General features: G+C 46.1%; 1 protein-coding gene across 1 annotated transcript in view; it reads left to right on the top strand.

Annotated features, from left to right (window-relative positions):
• Nucleotides 1-12,214, top strand: part of LOC140728810 (dual specificity testis-specific protein kinase 2-like) — a 117,943-nt gene that overhangs the window by 93,284 nt on the left and 12,445 nt on the right. Inside the window, exons 6-7 of the mRNA XM_073047780.1 lie at nt 9,760-9,850; nt 10,843-10,926. Coding sequence (XP_072903881.1) covers nt 9,760-9,850; nt 10,843-10,926 — 175 coding nt within the window. The remainder of the gene's footprint in view (nt 1-9,759; nt 9,851-10,842; nt 10,927-12,214) is intronic.

Here is a 12,214-nt window from a genome sequence, read left to right as displayed (position 1 = left end):
TCTCGCGCTCTCCGCCCTTGTCTTTCATTCGCCCACCAACGTCTCCCAACTCAGTCACCAATTACGCACAAAATGCTGGGGAAACCTAGGAGGTCAATCAGCACCTATGGAGGGGAATAGATAGCCAATGCTTTGGGCTAAGATCCTTCATCGTCATTGATCCAAAACTCTTCATCAGGCCTCATCCACCTAAAAACATTGGGTGCTTTTATTCATTTCCATGGATGTTGCCTGACCTCCAGCGTTTTGTGTGTATTGCTCAAGATTTCCAGCATCTGCAGAATCTCGTGTTCAGTCACCAATCACCTCAGTCTTAATGAGCACCCGCCTTCTTCTGAGCCATGTCCTCTGGTCCTGGAGGGGACGCCAACCGTGTCCTCCGGTCCTAGGATCTCCCTGGAGGGGAAGTCATCATCTGAACATTTACCCTGTGAGCCCTGAAGAGTTTTAAATACTGCAATTACGATTGTAAAAACCCTCAGATTCAGATTAATTTATCACTTGTTCATTGAAACAAGCAGTGAAGTGTGTCATTTGTGTAAACAGCAACACAATCTAAAGGTGAGCCAGGGGCAGCCCACAAGTGTCTCCTCACATTCTGGCACTAACACAACATGCCCACAATGTGCGGAAGGACCACACAGAGTGCAACAAAACTGAACCTCAGCAACAAAACCATTCCTGTTCCTCAACTCGGCGTTGACTTTGATAAACAGGCACCTTCTTCAAAACTTGAATGCAACTAATTAAGTCTTTGGGATTTTTCTGCTGAGTCCCTTATTAACTTCTCAATTTATACTTCACTCCTTTCCTTTGATTCTCAGCGTTTCTAGGAGGTATTTTTGTCTTCAATCAAGTTCAAGTTTATAGTCGTTCAACTCTATAAATATAACACACACACAACACATAAAGTAATATTGCCACAAATAAGTTAACAAATAATAAGGTGGATTTACGACCCAGGTTAAAAAGTAAACAGTAGAATGCTACTGGTGCTTCACACGTGATGAGACCCGAGTGGTGGCAGGGAGTTCAGTGGCCGTACTGCCTGGGGGAAGAAGCTGTTTGCACCCTAACAGTCCTTGTCCTAATGCTACGGTACCTCCTGCCTGATGGTAGCGGGGTCAGAGAGATTGCTGGGCGGATGGGAGGGATTATTGACAATGCTAAGGGCGCTGCACAGGCTGCTGTAGGTGTATCAGTGCTATTTATAAACGTGTCTGAATTTGCAGATTCGTTGCTGTCTTCGTTGAGTTTGGCTGCCAATTCCATGGGGCTTTGCATTCAGGAAAGAATCATTGCACTGAGAACGCCCCGACCAGCTGCATCACCGTCTGGTACGGGAATTGCGAGGCATCTGACCACAAGTCCCGACAAAGGATTGTGAGGACTGGAGAGAGGATCATCAGGGTTTCTCTTCTACCCATCAGGGATATTTCTCAGGGGCACTGCGAGCTCTCTTTCTCTTTGGCCCGTTACACCACTGGCGTTTAGGGCAGCAATGAAGGTCAGGGCTTCCTTCATCGTGTCAGTAGCTTCCTCTCGGTTTTCACTGCTGTCAGTCATACAATTCCCGAGTGGGACTCAGGAATACCGTCACACTCAGATGTAGAAGGATTCGTCATTGCTGTTTCTGACACTGTTTTGTTTGACCGGTCAGGGTTGATAGCTGAACCTCCAAACATGGAGGACCTGTGGATCATTCTTAGTCTGGCCTCTGCCTTTCCAAGAGCCAAAGTATAAAGCCCTGACTACAGCCAACGTAGCTGTCTGGGTCATTGATGCACACAAGCCTCTAAACTACAACAAGGTTGTGGTCCGCTTGGAGGAGTTCTGTGTATGCAGAGCCCTTAATATTGTCAATGATCCCTGTCAACCATCCAGCAGTCTCTTTGACCCCCTACCATCAGGCAGGAGGTACCGTCGCATTAGGGCGGGGCCTGTTAGGATGGGAAACAGCTTCCTCCCCCAGGCTGTGAGACCACTGAACTCCCTGTCACCACCCGGGTCTCATCACGTGTGAAGCAGCAGTCGCATTAGACTGTTTACTTGTGTCATAACTGCACTTTCGTGTTTGTTATTTGTGGTAATAATACCTTGTGTCCTGTGTGTGAGTTATACATTCTGTGTTGTGCTCCTTGGTCTGGAGGAATGTTGCTTTGTTTGACAATATACATGTGAACAGCAATGAACTTGAAATTGAACTTGAACTTCTTCAGCCGGTCACAGTGGTACAGCGGGTAGAGCGGCTGCTTCACAACTCCAGAGATCTGGGTTCAATCCCAGCCTCAGCCACTCTCTGTGTACGTTATCCCTGGTTACTCCACAATCCACGTCCCAAAGATACCCAGTTGGGGAGGGGGGTTAATTGGCTGTTATATTTACCCTTGATGAGAGTAAGAATTGGGTATTAGAGCCACAGAGTGTACAGCAGGGAGCATTGTTTTAATTGGTAACAATTCCAGAAGTCCACACTGCCCAGTTACAGCTATGTGATGAATTAACCTACTAACCTGTACGTCTTCAGAATGTGGGGGGAAAGCAGTGTACCCAGAGGAAACCCACACGGTCACAGGGAGAACGTACAAATTCCTCTGGAATTGAACCCAGCTCCCTGGCACTGTAATGGTATTATGCTAACCACTATGCTAACGTGCCAACTGGCATAGATGCATTCAGTGTCCTCATTACACCTGTACACCTCGTTAATGCAAATACATAATCAGCCAATCATGTGGCAGCAACTCACTGCATGAAAGTATGCAGGCCTGGTCAAGAGGTTCAGTTGTTGTTCAGATCAAACATCAGAATGGGGAAGAAATGTGATCTAAGTGACTTTGACCGTGGAATGATTGTTGGTGCCAGATGGGGTGGTTTGAGTATCTCAGAAATTGCTGATTACTATCCCTCAGTTGCTACCCTTCAACCATAAGGCTCCTGAACTAAAGGCGATAACTTCACTCAACTTCAGTTGCCCTATCCTTGAAATATTCCCAAAACCAATCACTTTCAAGGGCTGTTCACCTCGTGCTCTCGATATTTATTGTTTATTTATTTATCATTATTTCTTTCTTTTGGTATTTGCAGTTTGTTGTTTTTTTTTGCACACTGTTTGAATGCTCATTGGTGTGGTCTTTCATTGATTCTATTATAGTTGTTACTCTATGGATTTATTGAGTATGCTACAAGAAAATGAATCTCGGGGTTGTATATGGTGATGTATATGTACTTTGATAATAAGTTTACTTTGAACTTTAATTTCCTGAGATTTTCAAGCACAACAGTCTCTCGAGCCTACAGAGAATTGTGCGATAAGCAAAAAACATCCAGGGAGCAGCATTCTGTGGACGTAAATGCTTTGTTAATGAGAGAGGTCAGAGGAGGGTGACCGGACTGGTTCAAACTGACAGTTACTCAATTACCCACACGTTACAACAGTGGCGTGCAGAAGATCATCTCTGAACACACATGTCGAACCTCGAAGTGGATGGGCTGCAGCAGCAGAAGACAATGAACCTACACTCAGTGGCCACTTTATTAGGTGCAGAGGGTACTTCATACTGTGGCCGTTGAGTGTACGTGTATGTACAAGCTCTGTTGAGTGGGAGGCACCATTCGACCGGATTTTCAGTCTGCCTCCCATATGCTGATCCATCTTGGTTGGAATTCTCCTGAAATCCACCCTGCCAGTCATCCTCAGGACTCTCTCTGTATCCAGAAGATCACTTCTCCTGCAGCTCCAGTAACTAGCAGTCCAACCTGAAGCATCTCGGCCAGAAACACTGACCGTTTACTCTCCTTCATCGATGCTGCCTGACCTGCTGAGTTTCTCCAGAGTTTTGTATGTGTTGATCAAGATTTCCAGCATCTGCAGAATCACTTGTGTTTATCAGTTCCTGGACTCCATTCATCGCAACTTTCTCAGAACAGAGTATACTGCTGCCACAAAATGAGCTAATTTCGTAAGGTGGATGGCATCCGTTAGTCTCACAAGACCATGGATCTGCGCCTGGAAAGTCTTGCTTCAGCCTCTGCAGGGCGCAGGCCTGGCCGAGGTTGTATGGAAGACAAGCAGTTGCCCAAGCAGCGAGTCTCCCCTCTCCATGCCACCGATGTTGTCCAAGGGAAGGGCAAGGGCCGATATAGCTTGGCACCAGTGTCGTCGCAGGGGTTGCCAGAACGAGGTTGAAGGAAATGTCCGACTGCCTTAGGGACTCCAGCTCCGGATTTGTCCTCGGGGTTTACTCCCGAAGCTTTTCCCATGAGTGGGTATGGGCGCAAGGCAGCAGAGGTTTGAAACCAGAGTTTTCTCTCTCTTAGATGGACTGCCTTCCCAGGCTGACGTGCTCCATCTACCTGAAGCACTGGTTTTAAGGCACCAGGACCCGCCTTCGCCCCTTCACCTGTCAGTAGAAACGGTTCCACCGGGCTTAGAGGCTAAGCCACACGAGAAGGCCAGGAATTGGACTTGGTTGTCAGAGGCTATTTGAGGTGCATGCAGTGAGGAGCAGTTTTAGGTAGTGAGAGCTTGTCCACACTACCACTCCTTGGCTTGACAACCTTGGACCGTATCTCAGTGATAAAAAACCTGATTCTGGTTCAGTTACCCCAATGACCTCTCGAACTAAGCATGATGGAGCCAATTTACATGAACCCTGTTTACCTGGAATAGGACCATGTCCTTCCATCCTTTAACTAAAGTACCATATGGGCGCCATGGTAACAAAACAGTAAACAACGCCACTACAGCTCGTGGCGTATCAGTAAATGTAATACAATTACAGCTCCTGGCGCCAGAGCTCAGAGTTCAATTCCAGCGCCGTCTGCATTCCTCTACATGAACATGTGGGTTTCCTCCAGGTGCTCCAGTTTCCTCCCACAGTCCAAAGCCTTACGGGGTCATCGGTGAATTGGTCATTGTAAATTGTCTTGTGATCAGGCTAGGGTTAAGTAGGTGGGTTGCTGGAAGGGTCTCTTCCACACTGTGTCTCTAAATAATAGTAACAATAAAAGAGTCTGTCTAAATGCCTCTCAAGCATTGTAACTATATCTGATTTTACCACCTCCTCTGGCAGCAAGTTCCCAACATCAGCCACTCCTCTGTGAAAATGTTACCGCTAAGATTCCTTTCAAATCTCTAACCCTCTCATTATTCATAGGCCTCTCACTGGAAAAAGATGTTGACTAGATCAATGCTTCTCACAGTCTTAAATCCCCATTCATTCACCCGTCAGCCTCCTTTGCACCAGGATAAACAGACCTAGTCTCTCAAATCTCTCCCAATAATTAATGCCCTCTACTCAGGCAACGTCCTGCTTCCCTATCAGCTGCGCGGCTGCACGGCCGCACGGTAACTGAAACGCTCCCGCGCACATAGCCTTTGTTGTCGAGCAGCTGGAATTTCCTTTTATATTATGTTAATATAATTCTGAAATTTTACTAAGTTTTAAATCTACATTCATATAATTGTGAAGCATTAATGAATATAATCCATAAATTTTCTAAATAATCAACGTACTGCAATCTTTACTTTTAAACGGCTTAGAGCTTCAGTATATTTACATTGCCGGTGTTTCAAGTTACAAACTGTAACAATAAACACAGAATGGAAGTCGGTAGCTCATTGCTAATAAATCACTGGCCTGCTGAATGCCGACAGTGTCAGATGACAAAAAATTTACGAAACTTTACAGTTTTCCTTTGTTGTACTGTGTTTAATTAGACCCTTAAATTAATAAAGTCAACAGTATGTGATTTTTTCATTTCTCGTTCTAAATACTCATAGTATGCATATTACAAAAAAAATCATTTAAAGTGCTGCACAGTTTTCAGGCTGTATAAAAATTTCCTGCTCGCAGCAATGGTTGGTCCGCGCAGCTATCCAGAAAATCAGAGGGAATGATGCTGGTGAATATCATGAGCGTTCTCGGTGGCTCAGGCACGTCCCTCCTGTACTGTGGTACCATGTGTGGCCGGCTGCTGTGTATCTTCAGACTCAGATGTATCTATTCAAGTTCAAGCTTATTGTCATCTGTACAAATCAGAATCACTGGCATATGTCGCGAAGTCTGCTGCTTTGTGGCAGCAGTACATTGCAATGCATAACAAAACACTATAAATTACAATAAGTATTGTATATCATTCGTTCATTATGTGCCGGGGGTGGAGAGATATCTCTACCAAAGGAGGTATAAGGCTCCCCTTCCCTCCACTAGCCTGCAGGTCACCCTTGGGCGAGGTGTACCACCTGCTTAGCCCCCTCCCACAATCAGGATTAAGTGAAGCTTTGGGAGCAGGTGATGGATGGTCGTATGAGCAGCTGGCACCTATGTCGTGAACTATGTTGTTTTGCGGCAGCAGTTCAATTCAATACATAATTTAAAAATCTGTAACTTCCAATATATAATCAAAGCATTAAATTAAAGTAGTGCAAAAACTAGAAAGAAAGAGTGAGGTAGTGAACATGGCTTCAATGTCCATTCAGAAATCTGATGGCGGAGGGGAAGAAGCTGTTCCTGAATCATTGAGTGTGTGTTGTCAGGCTCCTGTTCCTCCTCCCTGATGGTAGCAATGAGAAGAGGGCATGTCCTGGGTGATCGGGGTCCTTAATGTTGGATGTTGCCTTTTTGAGGTATCGTCCTTTCACGGTGTCCTCAATGCTGGGGGGTGAGGGGTCTAATGCCCACGATGGAGCTGACTGAGTCTTTGGTGACGTGGCAAGTCTCCCCAAGCTCCTGATGAAATATAGCCGTGGTCGTGCCTCCTTTGTACCTGCATCGATATGTTGGGCCCAGGATAGATCCTCTGAGACGCTGACACCCCGGAAGTTACAGTACTTGTGAATGTTATGAAAGGTGCCATCTAAATTTGGTTTCCTTTTTTTCCAAAGAAGCTAACCTCCCATGGCCAGTAGTTGTCAGTCTTTCAGAGTCACCACAGCCTAAGGTCAAATCACACTGGGTTCTGCAATAAGTTCATAGCACTGAAATTTCAAAGCCAGCTTTGGCAAGGTAGTTCACATTTCAGTGTAACAATATCACCTGACTTTTCGTTAAATGTGGCATTACTCAAGCTGAGCTTGTTAAGTTTCTGGGTCGCTGTTCTGCCAAGCTGTAAAATTAGCTTATTTTTATTAGATTATCTGTATACCTGTCACAGTGTGTGTTCAGTCTCCTGTAGAAAAGGTCTCAAATGTCAGTCACCAGCTTTGTTCATAGGCGGCCTAAAATACTGAGGTGTCTTGAAATAGAATTCAAATTGGTTTATTATTGTCACATGTACTAAGAGGCAGTGAAAAGCTTTTGTTAAATAGCTTTATTTGTCACATGTATATCAAGACATAGCGTGAAATGAGTCGTTTGTGTCAATGACTAATACAGTCCGAGGTTGTGCTGGGGACAGCCCACAAGTGTTGCCACACTTCTAACATAACACAATTTACTAAACCTAACCCGTACTTCTTTGGAGATTAAAGATTCAAGGTTATCTTTATTTGTCAGATGTGCATGAAAGCGTACAGTGAAATACATCGACTGCATCAAATAAATCAGAAAATATTGTCCTGGGCAGCTGGCAAGTGTCACCACGTCCCCAGCACAACGTGCCATGCCCACGACTCACTAACAGGATGTGCGAGAAGAGCACCCAGTCATGGAGAGAACATACAGACTCGTTACAGACTGCCTGATCACTGGTGCTGTAAAATGTTACGCTAACCGTTACACTACCACGCTGCCCCTCCAATCCCACCCCAACAGATTGCATCCCAGCTAAACAGATCAATGTGTACACTCAAGTACATCGTTCATTCGTTACGTGCCATGTGGTGCGACGTGGCTGATCTTGGTCTTTCCAGGACCATGATTGTTCTTGGCATATTATTCTACTGAAGTGGTTTGCCATTGCCTTCTTCTGGGCAGTGTCTTTACAAGATGGGTGACCCCAGCCATTATCAATACTCTTCAACGATCGTCTGCCTGGCGTCAGTGGTCACATAACCAGGACTTGTGATCTGCACCGGCTGCTCACCTGCTCCCATGGCTTCTCATGACCCTGATCAGGGGCCAAGTAAGTACTACACCTTGCCCAAGGGTGACCTGCAGACTGGCGGAGGGAAGGAGCACCTCACACCTCCTTTGGTAGAGACGTATCTCCACCTGACACCCATCAAGGTAGTAGAAAGGAAAGCAGAATGCAGAATAAAGTGTAACAGTTACAGAGAGTGCAGTAATTGCTAGAGCCACAATGAGGTGGATTGGGAGATAGAGAGATAGATTGAGATCACCTTCTAGCGTTTGAGAGGTGCTTTCAAGACTCTGATAACAGCAAGGCTGAAGCTGTCCTTGAGTCTCATGCTACGTGTCCACCAGCCTTTCTGTCTTCTGCTCGATGAGAGGAGGAAGACAAGAGAACCATTGGGGCGGGAGAACTGGAAACAAAGAGGGGAGATGACCAGCAGGAAAAGATGGGGAGGGGGTGGAGTAAGAGCTGGCGAGTGACAGGTGGATCCAGGTGATAAGGAGGAGTCGAGATAGGCAAATTGGGAAAGGGGAGAGTGGGAATGATGTCAGAAGCTGTGACGTGATTGGCGGAGGTAAGAGAGGCCTGAGAAGATGGAGTCTAATCGGAGAGGTAGGTGTCCACTGAATAAAAGGAAGGAGGTGAGGAGTGGAATCCATGGGAGCTTTATTTTATTTATTTTTGATTAATTTAGTGATACAGTGCAGAGTAGATAAGGCCTCACGGAGTTCTGTTAGCAGTTTTAAGTGTCTTATTTAAGAAAGGATGTGCTGATATTGGAGAGAGTCCAGAGGAGGTTCATGAGAATGGTTCTGGGAATGAAAGGGTTACCGTATGAGCAGCGATTGAAGGCTTTGGGCCTGTACTCGCTGAAATTTAGTAGAATGAGGGGAGATATCATTGAAACCTATCAAATGTTGAAAGGCCTAGACAGAGTGGATGTGAAGAGGAGGTTTCCTTTGGTGGGGAAGTCTAGGACCAGAGGGCACAGCCTCAATATAGAGGATGTCCCTTTAGAACAGAGGTGAGGAGGCATTTCTTTAGCCAGAGGGTGGCCAATCTGTGGAATTCATTTCCATAGGCAGCTGCGGAGGCCAAGTCACTGGTGCATTTAAGGCAGAGGTTGATAGATTCTTGATCAGTCAGGGTGTGAAAGGTTACAGGAAGAAGGCAGGTGAATAGGGTCGAGACAGAAATAGATCAGCCAAGATGAAATGGCAGAGGAGACTCGATGGGCTGAATGGCCTAATTCTGCTCCTATATTTCATAGCCCTTCTGGCCCTTCGAGCCACACTGCCCCAGCAACCACACAGCTCTGATTAACCCTAACCTAATCACGGGATAATTTACAATGACCAACTAACCTACCCGACACATCTTTGAACTGTGGGAGGGTACAGGAACACCTATGTGCAGGCAGAAAACATCCTTACAGAAAGACACCAGAATTGAATACCGAAACGCCCCAGCTGTAACAGTGTCGTGCTAACTGCTCCACACACATCTTTCTTTCCAGTCCTAATGACCCAACAAGCCGGCAGTCCATTTCCCTCCACAGATGCTCCCTGACCTGCTGAGTTCCTCCAGCTCTTTGTGTGTTGTTCGAGGTTCCGTGGATCGGTGTGAACCTTTGCTGTATACCTGCCCTCAGAATGGGTGACATTTGTAGAAGTGGTTTGGAAGTCGGCCAGTATTTACGGAGGTTACATTTTTACACTGTTGAATGTTTGCTTTCCACAGCGGTGATGGGGAGAAGGTGCCACTGGGCGTGGTTGGATCACCATACTGGATGGCACCTGAGGTTCTGAGAGGAGAGCTGTACGACGAAAAGGTAAAAACAAGGGGATGAAGGCATAACCACCCTCCAGGTAGCACATGTTGCCCCGAGAAGGGGATAGCTCGCTTGCCGAGACCATAGGGTACAAAGTGACTTTTACAGGATGCAGGGCTGGGCTGACAAGTGGCAGCTGGAGCTTATCTCCAAAAGTAGGAAGTGATTCACTTTGGAAGATCAGATCTGAAGGCAGAATACAGGGTTAATGTAGGATTCTTAGCAGTGTGGAGGAACCGTTAAAGCTGCCTCACAAGTTGATGGGGTGGTTACGAAGGTGTATGGTGCGCCGGCCTTCGTTAGTCAGGGGATTGAGTTCAAGAACTGTGAGGTAATGTTGCAGCTCTATAAAACCCTGATTAGACAGCATTTGGAGTAATGTGTCCAGTTATGAACGACTCATTACAGGAAGGATGTGGAAGCTTTAGAGAGGGTGCAGAGGTGATTTACCAGGATGCTGCCTGAATTCAAGAACATGTCTAATGAGGAATAGTTGAGGAGCTAGGGCTTTTCCCGTGGGATGAAGGAGGATGAGATGAGACCTGATAGAGCCTTTTTCCCAGGGTGGAAGTGGCTAATACCAGAAGCCATAATTTCAAGATGGAGGAAAGTATAGTGCGATGTATATTTTTTCACAAAGAGGGTGATAGGAATGTGGAACGCTCTGCCAGGGGAGGAGGTAGAGGCAGTTTAAGGATATTTAATAGAATCTCAGCATTGTTGATGTAAATGGAAACAGCTCCCCACCCTAATGTCAATGTCCAGCTCTTCGGTTTTGCTGACATTGACCCTGTCCTCTGACTCATCGTTATTTGATCAGCCCAGTACAGTGGTGCCGTCTGCAAAATCTGACCACACAGTGTGTGGAGAGTAGAGCAGGGACTGAGGGCACAGCCTTCAACCTTCCATTGCAGAGGTGGGGACCACAAGTGGATGGACTGTACGTGGCAAAATCTTCTTTTGAATGTTTCTTCTTTCTCTCCTTGTTGCAGACAGATGTCTTCGCTTATGGCATCATTCTGTGCGAGATCATTGCCCGAATACCAGCTGATCCGGACTACATGCCCCGCACTGAGGTAACAAGAGCAACACTGCATTTATTTAACACCATTTGCCTTGTCAAGTGTCTCTCTTGGCCAGAGTTTAACAGCAAGGGAAGTGTTTAGGATAGGATTGTTGGAGACACAAGTGTCCGGAATCACCTCAAAGGTGTTGTGAATTCCAGAACTTTGGTCACAGCTTCAGGTGGATCAGAGAATATTGGGAATGTGCAGAGGGCCAGGATGGGGCCTGCAGGAAACAGAATGGAAGGATTGAGATGGAGATGAGACCAAGGTAAGGATTGTAGTTGGATCAGGAGCCAACGCACAGACTGGCAGATAAAAAAGTGTGAGTCACAATAAATGCTACAACATTTTAGACAGACTATCTGCTGGAAAAAGGCCGTTTCAATTGGTATACATGTTGAGAATAAACTTAAGCTTGAACTCAGCGGGTGGCTCCACCTCCACCACCCCATCACCCACATTCCACTCTCAGTCCTGATCCAGGGTTTCAGTCCATTCAGGATCAATGTGTTCGTTGATAACTGGAGTCACAGGAGATGGGAGAGTCCGTTTATGTATTTTACATGGGGACGGGTATGGGAGATGGGGAATTAAGGCAAATCAGTCGTTATGTCTTGGAACATATCCATATTACATGTTGGGTGGGTCTGTGGATAGGCTCTGGCCATTGATTGGTGGCAGGAGCAGGGCAGCAGTCAGAACTTGTCAATAGATTGGTGGGCAGGGTGAGGGGGCGGGAATACATCAAGCCTGGGCATTGATTGGTGCAATGGGTGGGGCCACAGTCAGGCAGCAGGGTTGGGGAAGAAATTGACAGCCAGAGATTTTTACCCAGGGCAGAAATGACTAATACAAGAGGGCATAATTTTAAAGTGATTAGAGGCCAGTTGGGAGGGGGGCGGGGTTGCGTGGAAGGGATGTCAGAGATACGTTCTTTTACACAGAGAGTGGTGGGTGTGTGGAATGCACTCCTAGAGATGGTGGTAGAGGCAAATACATTAGGGACATAATGTATAACAGATACTTACATGGGCACATGGATGAAAGGAAAATGGCGTGATATGTGGGAGGGAAAGGTTAGATTGATCTCAGACTAGGTTAAAAGATTGGCACAACATTGTGGGCTGAAAGGCCCGTATTGTGTGATTAATGTTCCATGTTCTATTCCCTCTTCTCTTTACGGTGATAAGTGGCCATATTAACAACAATGTTGTGGCTCTAAAGTATGATGAGGTTACAATTTTGCCTCAAATTTTACTTTGGGAGTACAGCCTGTCATCTTCAAATACCATGTTTT

Source organism: Hemitrygon akajei, chromosome 6, assembly GCF_048418815.1.
Source record: "Hemitrygon akajei chromosome 6, sHemAka1.3, whole genome shotgun sequence".
In the NCBI taxonomy this organism is placed as follows: Eukaryota; Metazoa; Chordata; class Chondrichthyes; order Myliobatiformes; family Dasyatidae; genus Hemitrygon; species Hemitrygon akajei.
Note: the sequence above shows the minus strand (reverse complement) of the source record. Positions and strands in the feature narration are given on the sequence as shown.